We start from the raw sequence: 23,688 nt of genomic DNA, 5'->3' as shown, positions 1-23,688 counted from the left end.
GTATATAAGTCAATCTACAAAACAAATAACATACACAAGTAAGCTTACAGAAGCTTAGTAAGCTCATAGGCATAAAAACATAAATCTTACCGAACATTGTACACAATCATATAACTTTTAATTTAACTAATTCTTCTTGTAAATCACAAAATCATTAATAAGCTCATTTGAATAATTTCCATGTTGCTATTCACAAATTTAAATCCTATAGGCCCATTTTTCATTTACTTCCATAGTTAAATTAGGGAACAATAATGGAATTGAGTGCTTCATTATATCACATTGCCATAGTAAAACATGAACTTGCACATAGTCACATATCACACACCGAAGCCAGAGCCCTATCATGGTCTTACACGGATCACATATCATACCGATGCCATATCCTATATATGGTCTTATACGGAGGCACATTATCACATCATACCGATGCCATAGCCCAGCCATGGTCTTATACGAGAGTACATATCACAATGCACCGATGCCATAGCCCAGCTATGGTCTTATATGGATGCACATATCATAATGCACCGATGCCATAGCCCAGCTATGGTCTTATACGGGCACACATATCACATCTATTCCATCAATTCATCCTGTTCATTAAATGAAAGTACTCAAAACCATTGTTCCGACTAATTTGCACTTTTAGTTAAATATTAAATATTATTTGGTAATTAAGACAATTTGATAGTGTTCATCTACAATAAGATATCTTAGCAATCATAATATTTTCATAATAAAACATTAAACTTTGCCATATGAACTTACCTGGGCTGATTTGCAAAAGTCGTAGAATTTTCTTATAATTTCTTCTTTCCACTATTCACTTCGTTTTCTTGATCTATAATTATAAAATCATTCCCTCATTAGCATCTAATTCAATTCTATTCTATTTCATAATTTATGCCCTTTAATTTTTGAAATTACACTTTTACCCCAAACTTTCTAAATTGTTACAGTTTAGTCCTTACTCAATTTATTCATCAATTGAACTAATTTCTCTCAAATAACACTTTATTTAAACATTATAATCTATTTCACAGTCTTTGACACACAAAGTTTCAATATAAAACCCTAATTACAACAACTTTCACAATTAAGTCCTAAAAATCTCTTCCTAAAATCATCATATAATAAAATTAGAACCCCAATTCCTTACTAAATCATCACAAAATTTTAGATCTTACTCATTGAAACTTTCTAAATCATTCATAAAAGTAAAAACTAATAGATTAGATAATAGGACCTAGTTGTAAAAGTCTCAAAATTACAAAAATTACAAGAAATAATCAAGAATTGAGCTTACATGTAGTAAAAATATGAGAGACAAGCTTAAGAAAACCCTTCAATGGTGTTTTTGTTGGAAAGGATGATGAAACATAAAGAAAATTCTAGATTTCATAATTTAATTCAATTTTTACTATTAAATTTTAACTAAATTACTAATTTACCCTTAGTTCACACCATTTCTCAGCTAATACTCACCTAACCGTCCAGCCCATTTTATTTTGGGCTAATTTGCTTTTTTAGTCCCTCTTATTTATTATTTAAGCTATTTAATCACTTCCCACAGTTTTACATCTTATTCAATTTAGTCCTTTTTCTTCAATTAACTATCAAAAATGGTAAAATTTCCTAACGAAACTTTAATAATAACTTATTAACTTAGAAATATTTATGCCTCAGTTTATAAATTTGAGGTCTCGGTACCTCGTTTTTTGTCTTATTTTATCTACAAATTTCCTTTAATTCATAATTTTACTAAAAAAAATATTTCTAAAACTACACTTAACTTTTACTTACTAATATCTAAACTCACATGTCGGATTTAGTGATCTCAAATCACTATTCCGATATTACTAAAATTTGGGTCGTTATAGATATAATAATAGAAGAAACTTAGGATATCACCACTCTCAAATTGACTAAGTTGATAGGTTCGCTTTATAGCTTTAAGCTAAATTTATAAGAAGGAAAACATGATAAATCGAGACCTAATAAGAACATTGCCTTCAATGTTCAACTGTTGTTTAGATAGGAAAGTAGATTGGGATGGCTACTAATGAGATCAAGGAGAAATTAGTCTTTCTCACGAATAGCATGAAAAGAACCTTTAAGAAGGGAACAAAATCATGTTTTGGTGGGACAATGAAGACTTATATAAAGGGGACAATTCGCATCTAAAGAAAAAAAATTTTAATGTTTCAAATGCAAAAGTTATGATCTTATTCAATATGAATGTACCAAAGCCAAGAAGAAGTAGAAGTCCTTAATTGTTACCTGGAATAATGAGGATGATGAAATTGAATTTTCACTCTGATGAGGAGATAAGAAATTATGTAACATTTATTGCAGTTGTTCAAAGCCCTGTTCAGACAGTTGTCCACATAGCTTGTGAAGCATCTAAAGAATTATATTGTGACATTGGATCCCTTAAAGATGCATATTTCCAAATGATCAAAAATTTTGAAATTGTATGTTAGATGAATGATAGCTTGAGAGAAGACGTGTGGACTTTAAAGGGAGAAAAAGGAAAGCTCGAGAAAGTGATTAAAGAGAAAGACAATAATTTAAAAACCATTAAGAAAAAGCTAGTTGATTCAAAAGTTGTCTTGAAAAAGTTTGGAGGCCAAAGTGAGAACCTTGATGAAATTTTAGCTTCTAGGAGATTTGAACCATGCCACAGAGGATTTGTTTACATTAATAAAGGTAAAAAATCTATGACTCTAAAATTTTTGTTAAAGTTAAAGATGTGGGTTCTTCTTCTTCTTGTGACTTTAAAATGGAGAATAAGGCATGTTCAATATAATTTGCAACACTGAACAAAACATTGATTTATCGTAATTTAATATGTCAAATTAGACTCTTTCGAACATTTGATGAGTTTTGTTCTCAAACAATTTACGAGTCTTTTCGATGTTTTTTATTTATTTTTAGTTTCTAGTGTTAATGATAGTTTTTTCTTACATTTTTTTAATATTTTTGAGACCCAAATTGGCAAAATTATGTCATTGGAAGAGTAATGTTTTATTTAAGTGTGTGTAGGGAAATGATTATGGTTAAACCTTGAGGAAAACATCAACTGCTTTGGGTGTCGTGACAATGATGCATTTGTGTTGCAACACCGTCTCTCCATCACCTCAAGGGAGAAAAACTTCAACAAAATACCAACCTGAAGTAGTTTGCCAAAAATGTCACGACAGTAGATATGTTGTTTCGCAACACTGAGCCTCAATATCTTGACTCCAAACTGATGATTGAAGTGAAGGATTCTAAGGCCACTATCGAGGATGTCGCGACACTAGTTAGTTTGTGACGCGACATAGAGAACCCTCAAGCCATGATTGTGCTTATTGTCGAGGATGTCACAACATCAAAGCTTGGGTGTCACGACACTAAAGCTTGACATGGTGAAAAATATTGCAGGGGCAATTTTGTGTCCAACATTGATTCAAGTCAATTCTTTATCTCCAAAGGCCATTTTTTTCAAATGTTAGGGCTATTGAATTTGTTGTATTAAAGGCTATTGGATGCCAAACATAAAAGAGTCTCATTTATCATATTTTTAGTTCTCTCTTTTATTTCTTTCACCATTTTTTAGGATTTCAGATTTTCCTTTTTTTAGCTTAGTTTGTTAGTAGCTATTAGTTCTTCAATTTTACTATAACTTTAACTTTCTTACAACTAAATACAAAACTTTATCTTGTTATTTTGATTTCTCCTTAAAGTATTCAATAGATTTTCTCTTTTTAAACTTTCAAAAGTCTAAATATCTCCACTTTGGTTGTGCTTTCCTCACTTTTAGTGTTGCTTTCATCTTCAACAAATACTCCTCCAAGAGTCCCTAAGAAATCCTCAAGTTTGCCTTTTTATGTTTTCTTTGATGAGTCATTTAAGTATGAACTTGTCTAATATTTGTATGTTGATGATGAATATGCACAAAATCTTATGGTGATTGGTTGACTGAATGTTACATGGCTAGTTTTTAGGTCAATGACTAAATCAAATAGACTTCAAAACTTAGCATTGTGTCTCTAAGTGAATATTTAGATAGGTGAAACCAAGAGGAGAGCCTATTGCGGAACAATTTAATTATCTCGGTTTAGTTTAGTAAGGTCAAGAGATAAACTGGACTAAATAATCTAATTAGGTAAAATAGTGACCGAAAGGTAAAATTAGAGCAATTAGGAGTTTGAGCAATTTAGATCCCTAAATAAGAATTAATTAGAAACATAGATATCAACTGACCACTTTATCTCATTGAATTGATATTTTTGCACTTTTGTCTATTTCTCAATTTAGTCCTCTTAGGAGTAGTTTAGTGTAATTAATCTTTGATGATGATTTGTTGTAATATAATGCTTAGTGATTAGCTAGCTAGTCTTCTTAGTTACATGTGTTATCATTGTTAGTCACCTTATTGTCTGATCTCTCTTGGGTTCGATCCTTGGAATATTCAAAATGTTCTATAGTAACACTTAAAAATATTACAACTGACTTGTCATACTTGGAATCAAACCCTTTTAATTTTTGACATTTTTTGGTTAATTCTCTGCTCGACGTTCGTACGTCATGGCACAGTCAAACATCTCTTAGACATTAACATATATGGAACAAAAAGAGAGGTAAACTTGTTTGTCATAATAATGGGGAAAAAAGGGAGTATCATACCTTGTGCATGACGCTCACATGCCACTTGAATGATTGCAACATTTCTTCATATGTTCGTGCGTATAGGCACGTAAAGAATTATCTGGCCATCAATCTGGCCATCAACTTTCTTCCCCAACGCCAACTTTTATGTTCAATCTTAGCCTAGTTTTTGGATGTTCGATTGGTAGAGGTTTTGAGGGTTGTTTGTAGATTTTTTTTGGTTTTTTACAGTGTTTTTGATACTGTTCACGTACTACACAAATTTGGCTACTATTTCAAGATTGTTTTATTATGTTTTTTGTTTTGTTTTGTTTGACTTAGTTTAGGCTATTTGACTTGATCTGGGTTGTTGTGGAACTATGCTTTTGGCTTTCTTAACTTTTGTGAAATATATTTATGAAATACAATTATTTTATTGTACCTAATATGTGAGATGGCCCAACAAGCCCATCTAACATGTGATGGATGACAGCCTTAGTTCCAAATAGTGGTGTCCCGCCCACCTCCCTATAATTCTAGTAGGACATGTGATGAGAGACCGTTCCGAGATGAGTTAAACCAGTATCATTTTGAGGACGTGAAGAGGACATCGCGAGAATGGGTGGAGAGAATGTCATGGGTTGAAGATCAAAGTCCGTGACCATTGTGCACAAAATGTCTCATGGAGGTCAACTTATTATATGTGGCTCATTTGATTTACTTGAACTGACCCGACTTGTGGAACATATTGAAAATCTCATCTACTTCTGCTTTTTTTTGTTCGTTCATAGCTTTTTTTGTCTTTTGAGTTTACTTCCGCTTTGCTTTTAAGAATTCTCATTTTCCGAAAATAGACTCACTTAAGCAGGATTTGAGCCCAAAAAATCGCCACTTGAACAAACTCAACAATAGAGGTACAAGGAATAACTAAATTCCTTCTTCAACTTGGGTTCCAACAATCATGCTAGGATGAATCTTTATTTATTTACAATGAATTTGGTACTCTACTCTTATCTTTCTTTTTTTTCTATGTTGATGACCCACTAATAACATTGAATTGGTCCAAGTGTTAGGAAAACTTCAGTTTGTGTCTTTTACTCGCCCGAATGTAAGTTCTAGTATCAATAAACTCTCTAGGTTCATGCATAATTTCTCTATTACGCACTGGAAATCAGTGAAACGAGTGCTTTGTTACTTAAAGCACACTGCTAATCATGGTCTCCATATTTTGCGTCATCACGATCCCTATCTCTATGTCTATTCCAATGCGAATTGGGCAGGAAATCACAATGACATGTCTACAGCTGATTATCTGCTTTATTTTGGTTTCAATCTCGTCGTTTGGTTCTCTAAGAAACAATCAATAGTGGCTCAATAATTGAAACAGAATATCGTGCTATTGCCATTACTGCAGCTGAGCTTTGTCGGTCATGAATCTCTTCAAAGGCTTGTAAATTCTTCTTGCTTAGGCTCCCAAACTTGTCTTATAGAATCTTGATGCTACTTTTATGTGCCATCATTCAATTCTTTACAGCACGATAGAGCATTTGGTAGTTGATTTTCATTTTATTCGTAATCACATTAAGCGTTGAAGTACTCATTCCAGTTGCAAGTCAACTTGTTGATGCTATTCTCAAAGCCGTTCCACAAAAGGCTTTTCATGATCATTTTCCCAAGTCAGGTGGTGTCTTTATATGTAATTTTTGAATTTTTGTTATTTAAATTTTCTTTATCTCAAGATTTTTATTTGTTATTTGCTTTCACATCTCTTTGTTTAAATAGGCGATTCTTCAATTTTTTTTATTCTCATTCAAAACCACCTTGGCACGTGAAAAGAGTCATGGAATTGCCCCAACAAAATCAAACAAATGTTGTGAGGTTGCTTTGAATTGAATATTTTGTTCAACTTTTATAGATTTGGGAGATTTGACCTGCCGTTGCTAAGAGGATGCTTGAGAGTAGACCAGTATTTTTGCAGTGGGGGTTTATAGCAGGAAATGGTGCACAAGCTGACTAGGAACAGTAAAATGGCCAAAATCTGCAGAATTTGTAAGCAGGTGGTCGTAACCAATTTCAGCATAAAAATAAAAGTGAGAAAGAACAATAAATACTGTGATTTAATTATTGTATCGATTCCATATATGGGAAAGCTGAAGAAATCAGCTCAGCACAACTAAAAATACAAGTGCAATGACTAACTATACAAATTACAACCCGCGGTTTTATGTTAGAATCACTCTCATTTCTCAATCTACTAATATTGGTAATATAGATTCAGGTAACTAAAACAAAGTAAAGAAGCCCCCCCCCCAAAAAAAAAAAACCAAAAAAAAAAGAGAATCAGCCGTAGCTCAAACGAGATTCTGAAGTCCTCATGTTGAGTTGTCGTCGTGGAGTACCTATCTCGCAAGCATTTACCCTGGCTGCAAAACGCAACGAGCAGAGGGACTCACCTACCGAGGAGAGTTCAGGAGATATATTTACAAACATCAAAGTCTTTGAGTCTCCACCTAGACAGGGCTGTGGTCCATGGAATTAGAAAAAAGGGTCAGAAATGAGCAAGAATCAGATAGAACAACAGAAATGATACTTCCAAATATAGAATATTTTGTCTCCTTGATAATTTTTACCAAAAAGGAAAATAGTTAGTATAAACAAATAAGATTCGACAGCGGCAATTTTTAATACACTTTACTAGGCCTTATCATCAGCATATGAACATGTTTTTCGTAGGCAAAGAACTTTATGTATACAGGTTTTACCTGAAGAAGATAAGTGAGCTTGGAGTTTCTAAACGGTACATGATCCTCCTTCTTTGCCAATGCAAATATAACATCAGCTAAAGATGATAGACTTTTATTAATTGCCTGAATAAAATCGAAAAACAAAATGTTAAAAAATGAAGAAGAAACAAGGAATATATAATGAAATTAAATAATAAGTATAGTTAAATACTTGAGTCTCCTTTAACCGGTCCCCTGTTGAGCCACTCTTGGAAAGACGCTCACTTCCAGCAAGATCAATCAGATTCAAGACACCTTGTACTTGTTGTTCTGTGCTCTGGTGGAGATTAGGAGCATGGTTAAAACTAGAATACGGTGCCTTAGCTAATGGCACAAAAGATTGAGACTGAAGGAGCTTTATATCTGCATGGATTATAGCAAAAACAACACTCGTACCTCATTAACACCAGTTATTCGCATAGTGAAAACAAAATGACTTCTTGATGATTGTTCATTCATTTGAGTTTTTCCAACAGATCTGAAATAGTCAAGCAAAAACGTCATCAGTCCATGAGTCACTGTTAGAAAGAATTCTAACATGGAAAGACAAATCTCATTTGTTTATTTTTCAAAAATGCCATAGAAAACAGTTATGTGTAAATATGAGTGGTCCATACTTGTACGTATTTCTCTTCTGAAATTTTTAATAGAACGGAGTTTGGATACAAACAATACAACGCATACTCTAAAATGTTACCTGCTATGAGCAGCTCGGTCTAAAAGATACTTGACCTCTCTGCTACTTTGAACATCCACAATAGTAAGATCTGAAACTTGTGTGTTTCCATTTGCATCATGTTTAATAGTATATTGCTTTCCAGCAACACCATTTTCGATTCGTGATGCATCCTTGTTTGTTGATAACAAATCACGAATGGTTTCATTGTATATTTCTAACATGGAGACCTGTGGACATTAGTTGAAGGAAAAGTTCACTAATTATCCAGAGAAGATATGAACAAAGTAGACTATAGAAAAAGCAAACCAAGGAGGAAAAAGAAATAAACCTGCATTTCATATCTCCAGCCTTGAGGTTGAAGTGCTTGCTTAGTTTGAAATATTTGCTCTAATGAGCGTGGTATTAATCCCTTCTCATCTGGTTGACCTGGTTTTCCCATCATGGTATAGGTTTTACCCGAACCTGTTTGCCCATAGGCAAAAATGCAAACCTGTTGAAAGATAAAACAGTTGCATGATTAAGCATTTACTATACTACTACTGCTGCTATCACATTATTGTATCCAGGAAAGCCTTACAATATTTATAAACAAATGTAAATATAACCTTGTAACCATCAAGAGCACTTTGGACAAGTTGTGATATTTCTACAAAAACTTCCTCTTGTGATGCATCAGGCATAAATACTTTGTCAAAAGTGAAAGAATGCTTTTGCCCTGATAGATGATAAACAAACATCAAATGAGCTTTTGATGTTCAGAACTGAAAAATAGGTAATGAAATCGAATAGCATTTTATGATAGAGTTTTATAATTTAAGTAAATTGGTTCACTACCATTTTGTGTCATGTCAATGCCACGTCCCAGATATTCCATTGACGTGGGATAAGAGAAAACCTTCGCCTGATTACTTGAACTGTCATCAGGCAATTGAGGCCGCACTCTACAAAATACACGGATGTTCCCTTTCAATTCCTAGAATCATAAGAGCAGTAAGTTAGGAAACATATTTGTTCTAATGTTAACATAAGTTATAGTTTAGAACATTACCAATATAGTATTATGCAACTTCTTACGCAGCTTTTCCCCTTCTATAAGCTTAAATTCTGCATCTTCCAAGCGATTCTGCAACTCCTCAATGAGTTTCTTTTGCCCTTCAAATTCATTTCTTGTCTCGAATATGGACATATCAGACATCTAAAATTGGGAAAGAAGCAAGATTATGATAGGATAAACATAAAATGCTGTAAATAGTTTTCTCAAAAATAGATGAAATAACCTGTAATTTCCTCTCTGCAACTGCTAGTTGGTCGTGCAAAATTTGTATTTGATTGCCTTGTGACAAGCATTTTTCCTGTAAACGGTCCAAGACATATCAGAATATATTCATGTCTAATGGAAAAGCAAAATAAAAAGAAAAAAGAACAGGAAAGTAACCTCTAATTCACTTGAATTGGTAGCCAGCTCTTTGTATTTCGATACTTCAGCAGCTAGACTTTGCACTTGCTGTTGATAGTGTTCACGATCTTCTCGGCTCTGGTTTAACTCCATTCTAAGGCATGCAACTTCATTCAGCAAAGCATCTTTCTGCTTCATAACTTCATCTTGGGAAGCCTAACACGAAGAAAAAAGAAAAGGCACCAGCAACCAATATGTCAATATTTGAGCTTCTTTTAACCCGTAAATTACCTAATTAATCACCAATTTAAATCTTTTAACAAACATATGATTTTCATTTCAATATATTCAACTCAACAAAGCTTATCACCTATTTATAACATTTCCAAGAAACTTGCAGCATCTTAGAACTTTAAAGAAATCAAACATCTTCTTGAAACAAAATTCTCAACTATGATAAGAATTTTATTTTTTGATGAGTTGATAAAAATAAAATGTAGATAAGTTATGGCTAGAAAATTCACTAGTGAAGGCCTAACTACGTGCTTAACGTGCAATAGAAAGGTCAGATTACTAGACACAATAAAAATATGTCATATAAGAGATGGCTTTCCAGTGCATGGAAACTCACTATAGATGACATAAGTTGATCTTGCAATGATTTATGTTGACCCCTTAAGGTGTGAAGATTCTCCACTATGGCTGATCTCTCTTTCTCTCCACGCTTAATGGTTTCATGGGCTGTATCAAGATCAGTCTGGAGTTTACTGTTGTATAACTGTAAACTCGAGTTGTACTCTTGTAGTAGCTTGTACATATCATTAATTGATGCTATCTGCAGCGTTCAAGAATTGTATGAGCTAACAAAAGTGAGCTAAATGCAAATGCAGCGTTCAAGAACTTTGATAAGACTAAATTTTCAGTCTTATATTTTACCCTTTGATTGGCACCATCAAGCTCGCCTTGAACTTTCTCGAGCTCTTCTGAAAGAGAAGCTTGTGACCTTTCAATATTAGTTCGAGCTTCTTTTTCTTTAGTAAGTGAATCTACTGCAGCCTGATTGTCACATTCAAAATAACTGATCACTTTCCATTTTCCAAACACACAAAAATAAATATATACATGTGTGTAAAACAACAACAACAAAAATTCTATGACTATTTACATATATAGGGCTCCTTACATTCTTCTCTGATTCTTCTTTTGCGAGCTTATCTTGTAAGGAAGCCAAGCTTTTTCTAAGCTCCAAAATAATCAAATTAAGTTCTTCCTCCTTGTTGTTTAGAGCCACCTCTACAGGAAAATATGTTATTTTATATCAAAAGAGAATTAACCAATACAATTACAAATCATATAAAACAAAGAGAATAAATGGAACATACCCATTTCAGAGCATCTTCTCTCAGTCAATTCCAAAGCATTCCTTAATTTCTCTTGCTCAAATGCATACTCTCCCTCAAGTTCTTGGAACCACTTAATGCATAGCCTAAGTCTCTTTATATACTCCATCATATTCTCACATCTCTCCTGAATAACCAACCGAATTAAGCGAAGATCAACACTAATTCGAACTGAACCACTGGAAGTACAATGAAAAACACACTCACCTTATAGTTAAATTTATTCTTGTACTTCATTTTCTCATTCACTAATGCTTCTACATCCTCTCTAGTGAACTCAATGCCGCCACATTCTGAACCCGCATTACTCGCAGGTGCACTACTGAGGTCAAGATCTTGGGAGCCATTTACAAGTGAGAAAGCTAGTCTGAGCCTACCATTATTTGCAGTCCCAACCATTTTTTCAAATCCAAGCCTTTGTCCCTTATCTTCACTCACCACATCAGCAATGTATTTCTTCTGCAAATCCAATAAACATTTCACCCACAAAATGGGAAGGCAAAATCAGCCTCTATTCTTTATTCCCAAAAGAATAGTAAAAAACAAAATTTACCCATTAATGAGAATAGCTAAAGATTGGAACTTTACATCCAGAAAAAGGAAAATATCCAAAAATAGCAGGAAGTAATTGAGCTACACAATTGAAGCTTCGCCCCAAATTTTGGGACAAAAAGCCAATCTAAACCTCCATATGACTAAAAGGTACTTACTAACAAACAGACCATGTAAATTCAGTCCTATCCAGAAAATGAAAAATAAATAGATGAAAAAAACTTCAAATTAATATTAAATCCCAAAATGAAAAAGGAAAAAGGTACCCAAAAACAAGAAAATCATGAATATTGAATCTTTAACAAGAAATGGGGAAAAAACAAGAAGAGGTCTTCCATTCCAACATAACCAAATACACGGTAAAATAATGTAACCAACCCCCAAAAAGGGGTTAAAGCAAATTTCCAATCCAAATTGAAAAACAGAACATACCCATTAACAAGAAGAACATGAAGATTGAATCTTTATAGAAAACATTGTGAAAGGCAAACAACCCTCAGTATTTCAGCCATAGACAAGTACTTGAAAGAAACAAAAACAGAAAGGAACTTACTTTTAAAGAGCTCGGGGTGATAGTGGAAATAGTTGTGAGAGTAGTGTTATGTTGAAATGGAGGTTTGTTCTGGCTCTTTGAACCCATTTTTGAAGAAGAAAAAGAGAGAGAATGAGAAGCTGTAAGATGTTGGAGGCAGTAAATTTTTGGGTCTAGCAAATAGGGCCATGAATTGCATTCAAAGCTACCAATCGTGCATCGCAGCCGTTGCTTTTACCACCAAGGATATGATGAAGATGATGATTATATGATGAAACAAAAAGACAAAATGAAATCAATAAAAAATTTCTTTAATTTAATCTCTTCTAAAAGAAATTTAAAAATGTGATGTCAAAGCTTTTGATTTTGTTGGTAAAAAATTGTTTTTGGTTTCAAAATAAGAGTTAGTTTTGGACTTTTATTACCGTTGGGATTTGAATTTTTTAAAAGTAGGGATCTCGCGGAATTTTGTACAGTGTTTGAAGGCTTGAAGGAATCTCTTTTTGGCTTGGTATGACAAGTCTACCCCTCTATTCTGCATGAAAGATTGCCATTTTGTTGAGGTTAAAATTGTCTAATCATATTGCGATGTTGACAGCTTTTGCTCCCCTTAATATTTTAAAATTGAAACTTTCAAAAAATATATATACTTTATAAAATTGAAATTACATTTTCATAAAAGAATAATATCCTAAATACATATTAGATTAGAGAAATTATTTTTAATACGAGGTAAGTAGAAATTGTTTTATAGATTTTTTCACCACATTAGTCATGGTTTTGTCTAATTAAAAGAGGACATATAATTTTTTTTTCATATCATATGTACATTTGAGCTAAACTTCCAAATCAAAAATGATATATCCTTTTTTAATTGGACGAGATCATAGATGATATGATGATAAGGATCCATACAATAATTTCTCCTAGATAAGAGTTTTTTAAAAATTAAATTTTATATTTGCTTTTTTTAATAATTATCTCATTACAGGTTATTATTTTTTTTTTATAAAATGCCTAAAACTATCCATAGCACCTCTCAACTTAAGTCATTTTGCATTGGTAATAATATCAATGCCAATCGAGTTAAGACTCAATCGACACTATAAAAATTTTGTATAAATCAATTTAGAATATTAATAAATTTGTCAGTTGATTAAAATATGCTCCTAGAAAACCTAAATTATAAGCAAAAAAGGAAGGTATGTACAAATTAGTTGTAAGATAGACCAAACTATGTATATATCAACCAAAAACTAAGCTTAAAGCTTTTCAACGACCGCATAAAATAAGGAAAAAAAAAAAGAAATTACCAACCAACATTATTGATTCATTTATATTTATACTATTAATGATTAGGTATAATAATGTAACAATAATATACTTGTATATAGATAAGAGAATGATGTATAAGAAAATAATAATGGTTGGGGTGGTCTCAATATATAAAATAATGTGATTGAAGTTAGAGATGTATATTTGTTTTCCCCATCGTCTTGGTCTTACTTTACTGCGCATTACCTCATTTGTTTATGTTTATCGTTTCGAAATTCTAAATAGGTCTTACAATTTTACTGGTTTAACAACAAAAATAATCTCTCTTTGCCGATACATATATGTGAAACAAGAATATATAAAAGTTTCCATCATGTATGGGGGAAAAAGATGGTTGGCAAATCCCTTTAGTCATTTGGTATAATAGAGAGAGAGGGTCATTCAAGTGGTCCTTTCAACTTCTCTGTCTGCCTAAGAGAGGCTTCTTCTTCACCCATGTCTTTTTTTTTTTTTTATCCCAAGCGTGTTGCATTAATCTCATGGGATTGTGCTGTTGGGTCACTTTTCACCTTTAATTTATACCCCAAACATTGATGAATTTTGTTTACCTAATAAAAAATAAGACTACCCATCTTTCTCTTACAATTTGGTTTGATGCTCCTTGGTTCGATTCATGTTTTTTTTTAATCCTATTTAATATCGTAATTATGTTTTTGTCCATCAGTTGCATCTGATTTCATAATCAATGATGAAATTGTAATTTCGATATAAAACCATGGATTAAGTTTGATAATGTGCATATGAACTGAAATAAAGAGCAACAAAGCTAGGGTTTGCATGTGAGCAAAGTTGATAAACCAATATTAATTTTAGGTGGAATTTTGACTTTAAGGGATCCAATTGCCTCTTTCTCAAGCAAAATCTGTCCTCTCATATTTCTCCGCTTTAACTTGAAGATGATGCAAGGTATTAAGCTTTGGAAAAATCTTCCCTTTTTCCTTTTTTTTTTCTCTCTTGAAATTCTTGATTAAATTGCATGCTGAAAAATATTAATTAAATTAAGCTGTTAGGTATGAAAAATTAATATACAATTGACAAATAATATAAAGTTTGGTGCACTTAGAAATTAAAATTCACCATGCAAATTTAAAAAAAAACTATTTTTTATTTATTAAAAAAAATCCTCAAATTATTGAATTCTTTTAATATAAATTTCAAGTTTAATTGTTATAATAACAATTGATGGGATCTATGTTCTGTATTGCTAACAAAACTTTTTCCTCTTTGTCTTCCATATAAGCTTCTTGCCAGTTAGTAGTTTTGCTTAATCAATAATTTATCCCACAAAAAATGATTATTAATTAAAAAGAAAAAGGAATTGTCCAAGTGAAACTCCATTTTTATTGGTTAATCCGGGAGATGAGATCTTAATATTGGATGTTATATTTGGCAAATGTGTGTGAGATGCCCTCTTTAAGCACATGGCAGATTATTAAAGCTATTAGATCCTAATCTAATTTGGTTTAATTTAATTAAATGGCCGGTTCAGACTATTAGTTTGACTGATATATAAAAATAAATATGTTTAGTAAGTTAATCCAAGGTCTTAGACCAAAAATGTTGGATAAAAATAATGGAAGGCCTGCGGGGAAAATATATATATATATGAAAGAATGTTTTTTTTTCAAGGTATAAGAATAAGACACTGAAAGTAACCTTATTGCTAAATCTCATCATGAACTTTGGATGGTGTGAAGTCATCTGAAATGTATGGGAAAATGCCAAATTCTCCTGCATTTCTAATCTTACGTATGGATTTGGTTGTATTGTTTGTTTCGGAAGTAAAGATGGTTTCGTTTTTTCTAAAAAGCACCCTTCTTTTATGTATGAATAATACTGTTATTTGTCAAAACTTATTCTGAATCCGGCTAGCTCTTGGAAAGCACAATTCATACCTTGATCTGGGGAATTAAATGATCCCATATCGATTACTTAAGGATTGCGTTGTGAATATATATTAAAAGGTTCTCGTAACATTTTTGAGCTTTAAGATAACTTGTTTTTTAAGTTTGTTGCTCTTAAATTTGTCATTAAGTGAAGTATTGGTTGGCAAATTAAGGTTACGTGTGCATTCCCCTTTTGGTAGAGTTGTTAAAACATCCTTATATTTATTGCTTCCTCAAATTTATTCTCTGGGTGTCTCAGCCTTATATTTATTTAATCTTTAAATATACACAAACATGTGTAAATATTCGTCTTATTTTAATTGATATAATAATACATTTAGTCCTTAATACTTACATATTTTATCAATTTGACCCTCAAACTATTTAACTAAAGCTTTCAACTTTTAAAATAGAGGCATTTTACAAATATAAAATTGTAAAACTCAAAAAAAAAAAACTATGATATATGTTGGATATATGACACTTAAATTTTAGGTCTAAAGCTTCCTGATTTTGATTTTGAGTTTAATGGATTTATATTTGCCTTTGGTTTTAATCTTTAAAGAAAAATAATTATGATATATATGGTTTGATGTATTGATGGTATAATTTATGTATATGATAATAAATCATTTAATATTTTTAAATATAAATTAAATTACAATCACTTAATTTTTTCATAATTTGATTCATTAATAATTGATGAAATTATGTATTATCAGTATACTACTGAATATAAACAAATATATAGGAAAAAGTACTAAAATAGTTTAATAAAAAATTCCAATTACCTCTTGTGATTTGAAAAATATTCAATCACTCTCCTTAGGTTTAATGAAAAATTCACTAGCCTCAAAGATATATTTATCGAATGAGTTTTAAATAAAATAACAATTTTACCATTTATTAATTAATTATTATTCTATTTATTTTTATTCTCCTCAAACTTTATATTCAATAAAATTCAATTAAAAATAATAAAAATTTAATTAGTTATAAAAATATTTTAATTATTATTAAATTAAAATATAAGTTGCACTATATCCTAACCATTTGTTTTATTTCTCTTTTTTGGGGGTTTACAAATCTATAGAAGTGAGATACCTATATTTTAAAACCTGAAAGCTTTGGTTAGGAAATTTGAGAATCAAATTAATAGAATTCGTAAATATAAAGGGTTTAATTTATTGAATTATTTGGAATTAAGACCAAATTAATAGAATATATAAGTATTGAAAACTAAATGTGTTATTATATCAATTAAAAAAAGGCTTTCCATTATCAATTAGGAGTGGGTGATCAAAACATGAATGATTTCAGATGATAGTACCTAAATTAAATTTTTTAAAATGGGATGACCAAAACAAGAACACAAATATACTTAAAATTTTTAAAATTAGATGACCAAAACAAGAATACAAATATATATATATATATATAATCACATAAAAGTTTCCATTTATATGGTCATGTTAGCTTAGCAGTGTGGGTAATTTGTTTCACATATTCATTCCGAAATTTTTGGCTGCTGGATTTTCATCTCAGGGGTACCAAAATACAAAGGATTTCTGGGAATTCTAATCTCTAAAACCACACCATTAGTGAGGAAAGCCTCTATTTTTCTGCAATCTGCATCTTCTGGCAGCTCAAGCCTCCTTACGTATCCATATAACCACCAATTGCAGGTTCTCCAATCCTTTGTCTTGCCTTCCCTTTGCTGCTTTACTTGTCCACTAATTTCCATAATTTTCCCTTTCTCAACATGGATTTGTATGTTAGTTTTCCCCACTCCTGCTTTTAATCACCATTCATCAGTCTTTGATCAAAATATGCCATATTCATACATACATATATATGTTGTAGCATCAAAGTGTTCCAAAGGACTTACCTGGAAGTGGTGCTTTAAGTACATAAGCCTGGTCTGTGTGAAACCAATCAACTGTGGTCTTGCCGGAGTTCCTTAAATTATATAACAAGGCGTCTGAATCAAAATCCCACAGGGGAAAGGCGTCTGATGGATCAAAGAATTTCCCAAACAACAAGGGACTAAATAATGACCCTTCTCCAAACACCTTATGCATTGTAATTGGACTACCCTGCTGGGACAGTAACCTCTTCAACACATCTTCATGTAACGAAATGCACCATTTCTGAGGAGTTTGATCATCTGTTTGAACTTCAAGTTTAATGCAACTACTCATAGAAAATGTAATGATTTGAGACTTTTGTGGGAAAAAAGTTTCCTGGGGAGTTTGGCACCTTATAGTGTGTTAGAGGAGGGAGTGAACAAATTCCCTGGGAATATTTTGAAGAGTGTAAAGATTTTTTATTTTTTTAAAAAAAGAAGTGGAATCATTCTCTTGAGGACTGAATTTGATGCTTTTCTGATGATCCACTATAGAAGATGTGGTAAAATTATGATGTTTATGTTAGTACAAAACTCTAGTAAGGAAAAATCTCGAACACACGATCGGAACTCGAAAAGAAAAAGAAGAAATAGGACAGGCTCTAAGGCGTGTATCAAGCCACTATCTTTAAGGTTATATTCGCCCCCACTTATCTTCAGTGTGCAAACGAGTTCCAAGCAAATTAACCTCGAGGATACAATGAAGCCAATGACTATTTGCGTTTTGCACTGACGAGAATAGTCCACTATGCACTGAGTAATGTATAACAAAAACTCAATTTCTACAAAGGATTTCTGCAGCAATACTTTATAGAATAATCTAATAATATTAGAAAATGAAGGAAGAGAAGAAATAATATTAGAATTTGTTGATATGATTTCCAAATGAAATCTCATTCCTATTTATAGGAATTTTCATGTCTCTTCATAGAGACATCTTTCAATAGGTGTTTTTATGAATAAATAAATAATAATAATTATTCATTTAATTTTGTAACTATTCAAATAATATTTTTGAATAGTTATAATTCTTTTTTAAAAAATCAAATGATATAACTTTTGACCAATGACCAAAAGTTTTATCTTTTGATTAATTACACCCATTCATTTATAGTTATTGGGATACTATAAATATTTGAAAATATTCCAACAATCTCCCCCCATTTTCAAAATATTTAGATTTTGATATTCTTGGAAATCAATTTGCATAAATAAAGGTGTCTTACGATTGAACCTTCACTTAGTGAAAACATGTTAAAGTTAATCGAAATTGTATGGTAGACTAAGCTTTGAACCAACTATTCCATTTGATTAACTGAACACATCTCACACAATGATTTCAACATCAGTCAATGCATAGTATCTAGGGACACTATTATAGCCATGTGTCTATGTCCTCTTTTCATGAGTGCTGTCAGAGCCAAGCCCTTAAGCTCCTAGAAGCGGCCACACTTCCACTCACATAGGTAGATCCCATCAAAAGTGTTCCCGTAATTATAACACTCTAACATATTTATGTTATGGGTCCATTAAGAGTACATTACTCATCCTTCCCTTATCATTACGGGTACCTAGCACTTTAATCTTAGGATGGATTTATTTATAGTGCTAACAGTCACATACTAATGATGTACTTTGTCTCATTGAACTCAAGACTTGACGTTATACCAAGCGTTGAGTCGAGTTTCCATCATGGGTGACTCTAATTAATAGGCTTGAGTCCCATCCCTTTTGAGGTCCTTTTTACTGCATCTCTAGCAAGACTTTTTGTCAAAGGATCTGCCAAATTTTCACTTGACCTCACATAATTAATAGTGATCACTCCATCAGAGATTAATTGTCGGACATAACTATGTCTTAATCCAATGTGTCTAGACTTTCCATTATATACTTGGCTATATGCCTTTGCTAGAGTAGCCTCACTATCACAACGGATAGAAATAGGTGAAATTGGCTTAAGCCATAAAGGTACATCATAAAGCAAATTTCTTAACCATTCTACTTCTTTAGATGCAGCGGCTAATGCAATAAATTCTGCTGCCATGGTGGAATCAGTAATACATGTTTGTTTCTTGGAACCCCAAGAAATGACTCCTCCACCAAGAATGAAGATCCACCCACTAGTAGATGCATGATCTTCCAAACTTGTAATCCAACTAGCATCCGAATACCCTTCTAAAACTGGAGGATATCCATTATAACACAATCCATAGTTAATAGTTTTCTTTAAGTACCTAAGTACTCTATTTAAAGCTTGCCAATGCAAACTACTTGGATTACTTGTGTATCTACTCAATTTTCCAATAGCATATGCAATATCTGGTCTTGTACAAGTCATTATGTACATAAGACAACCAATTAGACTTGCATATTTCAATTGATCAATTTTCCTACCAGCATTAGATACTAATTTTAATTGAGGATCCATGGGTGTAGATGCTGGTATACAGTTGAAAAGATCAAACTTTTTAAGCACATTTTCAATGTAATGTGATTGTGATAAAGCTATAGTGCTTTCATCTCGGGTTATTTTAATCCCAAGAATAACATCTGCTACACGCATATCCTTCATAGCAAAGTTGTTTGACAAGAATTTCTTTGTGTTTTCTATTTGTTCCAAATCCGTGCCAAAAATGAGCATGTCATCTACATATAAGTAAATTATAACACCCTTTCCATTATCAAATTTACTATATATGCACTTATCGGATTCATTTATTTTATAGCCATTAGCTAAAACAACCTTGTCAAACTTTTGGTGCCATTGTTTTGGTGCTTGTTTAAGCCCATATAAAGATTTAACAAGCTTACATACCTTATGCTCTTGTCCTGGAACAACAAATCCTTCCGGTTGCTCCATGTACACTTCTTCTTCCAATTCGCCATTTAAAAATGCAGTTTTAACATCCATTTGGTGAACAACCAAATTATATATAGAGGTAAGTGATATTAATAGTCTAATTGTAGCAATTCTTGCTAATGGAGCATAGGTATCAAAGTAATCAATACCTTGTCTTTGTGTAAAACCTTTTGCTACCAACCTTGCTTTAAATTTATCAATGGTTCCATCGACCTTCATTTTCTTTTTGAAGATCCATTTACAACCTATTGGTTTGGAACCTGGTGGAAGATCAACTAAGATCCAAGTTTGATTTCCCATTATTGAATCCATTTCATCATTTATTGCTTCTTTCCAAAAAGCAGAGTTTTAAGATTTCACTGCTTCTTCAAATGTAATAGGATCAGATTCGGTATTATAACAATAAGGTATCTTATTGCATATACTTTCACCTTTTCATTCTACAAGAAACATAATGAAATCTGGTCCAAAATCTTTGACCTTTTTAATCCTCTTACTTCTTCTTAATTCTTGATAAGATTCATCATTATTATCAATTTGTTTCAATGGAATCTCATTCTCATTTGAAGAATGAATCAATTGTTGTGGTTGTAATTGTCTTGATATAGAATTAAATCTATTTTCATCAAAAATAGCATCTCTTGATTCCATAACCGTATTAATTGAAATTGAATCATTTGGTTCAATTACTATGAACCTATATGCCTTGCTATTATGTGCATAACCTATAAATATGCATTCAATTCCTCTTTCACCAAGATGATTTGCCAAAGCCTCAAGAGATATTTCCTCTTTCTTATGTTTTAGACTTCTTTTAAAGTCTTTCCAAGATGGAGGAAGTTTGTCTATTATGGAGGATACCACAATCATTTCATCCATTTTCATATCATATTGCTTAAATTGATTCAGCATCTTTTCAATATCACGAAATTGTTCCATAACAGAACGACCATCAACCATTTGATAATTATTGAAACGACTGACAAGAAATTTCTTACTTGTAACATCTTCGGTCATGTATCTTGCCTCCAATTTGTCCCATAATTCTTTAGCGGTGACGTCGTTTTGGTAGGTGTCGAACAAACCATCAGATAAACCATTCAATATGTGGCCCATGCACATGTAATCAGCATTGTTCCATTTTTGTCTTTCTCGGGTTGCAGCAACAGATTCATTTTCATTCTCTTCAGGTCTTGGAGTATCCAAAACATAAGCAATCTTCAAAGTTGATAACAAAAAGTGCATCTTTTTCTGCCATCGTCGAAAATTGCCACCATCAAAACGATCAAGTTTAACAAAGTTGGAAGCCAACTCCCTTAGTGTTCCACTTTCATGTGTTGTGGTAGTCATCATGAAATATAACCTTAAAATTGTTAGTACAAAACTCCGGTAAGGAAAAATCTCGAACACACGATCGGAACTCGAAAAGAAAAAGAAGAAATAGGACAGGCTCCAAGGCGTGTATCAAGCCACTATCTTTAAGGTTATATTCACCCCCACTTATCTTCAGTGTGCAAACGAGTTCCAAGCAAATTAACCTCGAGGATACAATGAAGCCAATGACTATTTGCGTTTTGCACTGACGAGAATAGTCCACTATGCACTGAGTAATGTATAACAAAAACTCAATTTCTACAAAGGATTTCTGCAGCAATACTTTATAGAATAATCTAATAATATTAGAAAATGAAGGAAGAGAAGAAATAATATTAGAATTTGTTGATATGATTTCCAAATGAAATCCCATTCCTATTTATAGGAATTTTCATGTCTCTTCATAGAGACATCTTTCAATAGGTGTTTTTATGAATAAATAAATAATAATAATTATTCATTTAATTTTGTAACTATTCAAATAATATTTTTTGAATAGTTATAATTCTTTTTTAAAAAATCAAATGATATAACTTTTGACCAATGACCAAAAGTTTTATCTTTTGATTAATTACACCCATTCATTTATAGTTATTGGGATACTATAAATATTTGAAAATATTCCAACAGTTTATTGCAGAGAATCTTATGTAGAACAATCTATTCTTGAATGTGGTAGTCTGAGTCTTCCACTTAATAATTCTGATAAAAGTTAGAGAAAATAAGATGTGGTTAAGCATAAACAGTAAGAAATAGGCTTAGATTGTTAGAGAAGAATATTAGAGAGCATAGAAGGTCAAGCACTTTTGTTTCTGTGAGAAGAATCTTGGTCATTATTCTTTTCTTGAGTGAAAAGATAAAAGAACATGGTGGTAGCATCATGATCAGGCACGGTGGCTGACTTCAACTCCAAGCAAAGAGTCCCTCTAAGTGGTAATAGTCTCATGAGATTTGTTCATAGATTTTTGGATTTTTTTAAAATTATTATTATTTCAAACTTTTGGTGTTGAAGATTTCCAAAACCCCAAATATTGAAAAGAAATTATAAAAATAATTAAACTTAAAACTCGTCAATTAATTTTTTTAATTAACAATTTTCATAGTTAATCGTTATTATGTTGATGTAGTCCTTGACTGTAGTTGAATTATGAAAATCTAAGTCAACAAAAAAAAATTAAAATATATTATAAATCTATATATACTTTATAAATTTAGAATTTAGCCTCTATATTTTTATTTTCAAGACTATATAATTGACTTAACTTTTCAGATTTCATAATCAAAATTATTAACAAGATATTTCAAAATAAAAAATACTTACTTATGTAATTAGTAAATATCTTATAATAAACTTAAAAGCAAAGTATTATTTAATAAATCACAAAAACTAAATCATGGATTCATAAGCCCACGTGTAAGCTGAAAAATCAATAGCCCGGCAATATCACAAAACCAATAACAATATATATATATATGTAGGCCAGTTGAAAGGCAAAGCCTTTGATGCCGGCAATTCCAAATTACCAGCATTAAACAAAACTAATAAAAACTTAATTCTAAATAAGAAAATTCATTTCATTAGAAACAGAACACAAACTCAAATCTGCAGCATATAGGCGTCAACTACAAAATAGTAAAATACTACAAGAATAATTTTAAAAAATAGATTATACCTTACTTTAATATGATTAAAAACCAAAAAAATAACCCAATTACACATATACCTGCAAGAATTTGCTATACAATTTTTTATTGAAAAATGGCATCGCATTAGCTAAATACAACCCAAAGCTATCTTTAATGAAGACTTACATTATTTTACTTTGTACTTGGGTAGATAAGAGTGAATTAATAAAGATAAAATTATATCTTCTCACTGCACCAATTACTAACTTCTCTATTTGGTTGGATAAGCAATTCTTGAAAGTGCTTTTAGTTCAAAAAGAAATCTATTTGAGATTGTTGGTATTCTATCAGAAAAGAAAACTGAATAGATGAAGAAAACTAGACTAATATTAAGGTTCACAATTTATACTAAGTGAAGACAACAATCCACTAGCAATATGTTTCTAAACTTAAGCATCAAACATAAATTCAAATAACAAAACACCTAAAAATAGCAAACACTAAAAATAGGAGTCCTAAACACATCAACTAACACTCCTCCTTGCTTTAGGAGCTGCAAACACCAAGTGTTATTCTCAAAACTTCAAATTTGCTTATTGGGAGTGGCTTGGTGAAGATATTTGCAACTTGCTCTCTGTTTTATAATGAACCAATATAATGTTACCTTCTTTTTGTATTTCCCTTAAAAAGAAATGTTTAATGTTGAAATGCTTAGTCTTCCCAA

General features: G+C 31.7%; 2 protein-coding genes across 2 annotated transcripts; both read right to left on the bottom strand.

The window, feature by feature from the left end:
• Window positions 1-6,726: 6,726 nt before the first annotated feature.
• LOC107916744 (kinesin-like protein KIN-14N) lies at window positions 6,727-12,364 on the bottom strand. Its single transcript, XM_016846111.2, has 17 exons — window positions 11,999-12,364; window positions 11,101-11,352; window positions 10,876-11,020; window positions 10,677-10,786; window positions 10,430-10,549; window positions 10,125-10,328; window positions 9,533-9,709; window positions 9,375-9,449; window positions 9,146-9,292; window positions 8,932-9,070; window positions 8,703-8,812; window positions 8,426-8,587; window positions 8,116-8,324; window positions 7,815-7,896; window positions 7,591-7,695; window positions 7,398-7,502; window positions 6,727-7,155 (listed from the first exon to the last, which is right to left on the bottom strand). The coding sequence occupies exons 1-17, from the start codon at window positions 12,083-12,085 to the stop codon at window positions 6,976-6,978; spliced, it is 2,409 nt and encodes an 802-aa protein (XP_016701600.2). The 5' UTR covers window positions 12,086-12,364; the 3' UTR covers window positions 6,727-6,975.
• A 4,248-nt stretch (window positions 12,365-16,612) lies between these two features.
• Window positions 16,613-17,767, bottom strand: LOC107917627 (21.7 kDa class VI heat shock protein). The gene is made up of 2 exons (XM_016846939.2): window positions 17,087-17,767; window positions 16,613-16,989 (listed from the first exon to the last, which is right to left on the bottom strand). The coding sequence occupies exons 1-2, from the start codon at window positions 17,397-17,399 to the stop codon at window positions 16,706-16,708; spliced, it is 597 nt and encodes a 198-aa protein (XP_016702428.2). The 5' UTR covers window positions 17,400-17,767; the 3' UTR covers window positions 16,613-16,705.
• Between the last annotated feature and the right edge of the window lie 5,921 nt (window positions 17,768-23,688).

Source organism: Gossypium hirsutum, chromosome A01 (genome assembly GCF_007990345.1).
Source record: "Gossypium hirsutum isolate 1008001.06 chromosome A01, Gossypium_hirsutum_v2.1, whole genome shotgun sequence".
Taxonomy (NCBI): domain Eukaryota; kingdom Viridiplantae; phylum Streptophyta; class Magnoliopsida; order Malvales; family Malvaceae; genus Gossypium; species Gossypium hirsutum.
Note: the sequence above shows the minus strand (reverse complement) of the source record. Positions and strands in the feature narration are given on the sequence as shown.

Excerpts from the sequence above, each read along its gene's own strand:
- LOC107916744 (XM_016846111.2), bottom strand. The coding sequence starts at position 12,085 with ATGGGTTCAAAGAGCCAGAACAAACCTCCATTTCAACATAACACTACT. Across the intron at positions 9,710-10,124 it reads ATCAACTTATGTCATCTATA|GCTTCCCAAGATGAAGTTAT; the intron begins GTGAGTTTCCAT and ends TCTTCGTGTTAG. Across the intron at positions 7,503-7,590 it reads ACCGGTTAAAGGAGACTCAA|GCAATTAATAAAAGTCTATC; the intron begins GTATTTAACTAT and ends GATTTTATTCAG.
- LOC107917627 (XM_016846939.2), bottom strand. The coding sequence starts at position 17,399 with ATGAGTAGTTGCATTAAACTTGAAGTTCAAACAGATGATCAAACTCCT. Across the intron at positions 16,990-17,086 it reads ACTTAAAGCACCACTTCCAG|GAGTGGGGAAAACTAACATA; the intron begins GTAAGTCCTTTG and ends GATTAAAAGCAG.